General features: G+C 54.2%; 1 protein-coding gene across 1 annotated transcript; it reads left to right on the top strand.

Annotated features, from left to right (window-relative positions):
* The first annotated feature begins 242 nt into the window (after window positions 1-242).
* On the top strand, window positions 243-1160 carry LOC140212946 (uncharacterized). Its single transcript, XM_072284050.1, has one exon. It carries the CDS (start codon window positions 243-245, stop codon window positions 1158-1160), a length of 918 nt encoding a protein of 305 aa, XP_072140151.1.

Genomic DNA, 1160 nt, shown 5'->3' with positions numbered 1-1160 from the left:
TTTTGAGTCTTTCAGAAATCGAAGTAGTGACTGGAATATGAGGCGCCGGCTCTCGGGAGGACCATTGGGAAGGCGCCAGGCGTCTAAAATCTTAGGCCTCAGAGTAGGAGGGAGTGTGGCTATCACTCGTTTAGGGTGCAATTCTATCGTGCTTCTAAGGACGTCAGCGACGAAGCGAAGAAGCGGGTACTTCTCCACACGTTTTGTGGAGCCGACAATTTCTAACACTGTGCGCACTGATAATGCCGAAGATCCCCGGAGAAGTCAACTTCAATGATTTAGTGACACTTCTCAGACGGCACTTCGACACCAGGACATCCAAGCTTTACAGCCGGTACGTGTTTCAAGGGCACGACCAACGGCCAGACGAGTCGATCAGCAGCTACGCTGCGGCCCTCAGAACCTTGACAGCCGACTGCAACTTTGGAGCGCTGCCTTCAGCTACAATATGGACGACGTCACCTGACACTCAAACGACCGCTTCAGCAGAGAACCCAACTATGCCGCCCCAAGATGTGATGCTCCGGAACAGCTTCGTCCGCGGAGTCTGGGACGAACATCTTCCGCAGAGACTGCTCGCAGAAAAAGTCCTGACATTTCAACGCACTCTGGACTTAGCCCTGTCAGCGGAAAGTGCGTCAAGGCCTCGGCGAGGAATCAAGGGAGTGGCAAACTCGGGGGAAATTAACAGGACGCCGCAAATCAAGCCAGGAAGCAAGCATACGTCAGCACGACATTGCTATCGATGCCACGGCTTGCATAACCCTGAAACGTGGAAATTCAAGACAGCCGAGTGCCGTTTCTGCTCCAAGAAAGTCACGTCGAGCGTGCCTGCATCTCGAAGGAAAAACACGGAACCACGCTCCGACAACAGCAGCAACGGGCGCACAGTGCCAACCCACTACCTGTCAGAGTCCTGCTGCAAGCTGCACACAGTGAAAGTATGTACACACTGCCCCAAGTTCCTCGTGGACTTGAGAATGGAGGGAAAGCCAGTCCAGCTTAAGGTGGACACAGGTGCGGCATGCTCCCTGATGAGTGATGACACGGACTACAGAACGCGGAAGAAGACACCCCGTGGCTTTCAAGCGAGCCGCTCGATTCGTGCATATGGTCCGGTGAAGAATTACGCGTCCTGGGCTCCGCACAAGTTCGTGTGA

The sequence above is a fragment of the Dermacentor andersoni genome, chromosome 8 (assembly GCF_023375885.2).
Source record: "Dermacentor andersoni chromosome 8, qqDerAnde1_hic_scaffold, whole genome shotgun sequence".
NCBI classification, from domain to species: Eukaryota; Metazoa; Arthropoda; class Arachnida; order Ixodida; family Ixodidae; genus Dermacentor; species Dermacentor andersoni.
This window is presented reverse-complemented; position numbering and strand designations above follow the sequence as displayed.

Excerpts from the sequence above, each read along its gene's own strand:
- LOC140212946 (XM_072284050.1), top strand. The coding sequence starts at position 243 with ATGCCGAAGATCCCCGGAGAAGTCAACTTCAATGATTTAGTGACACTT.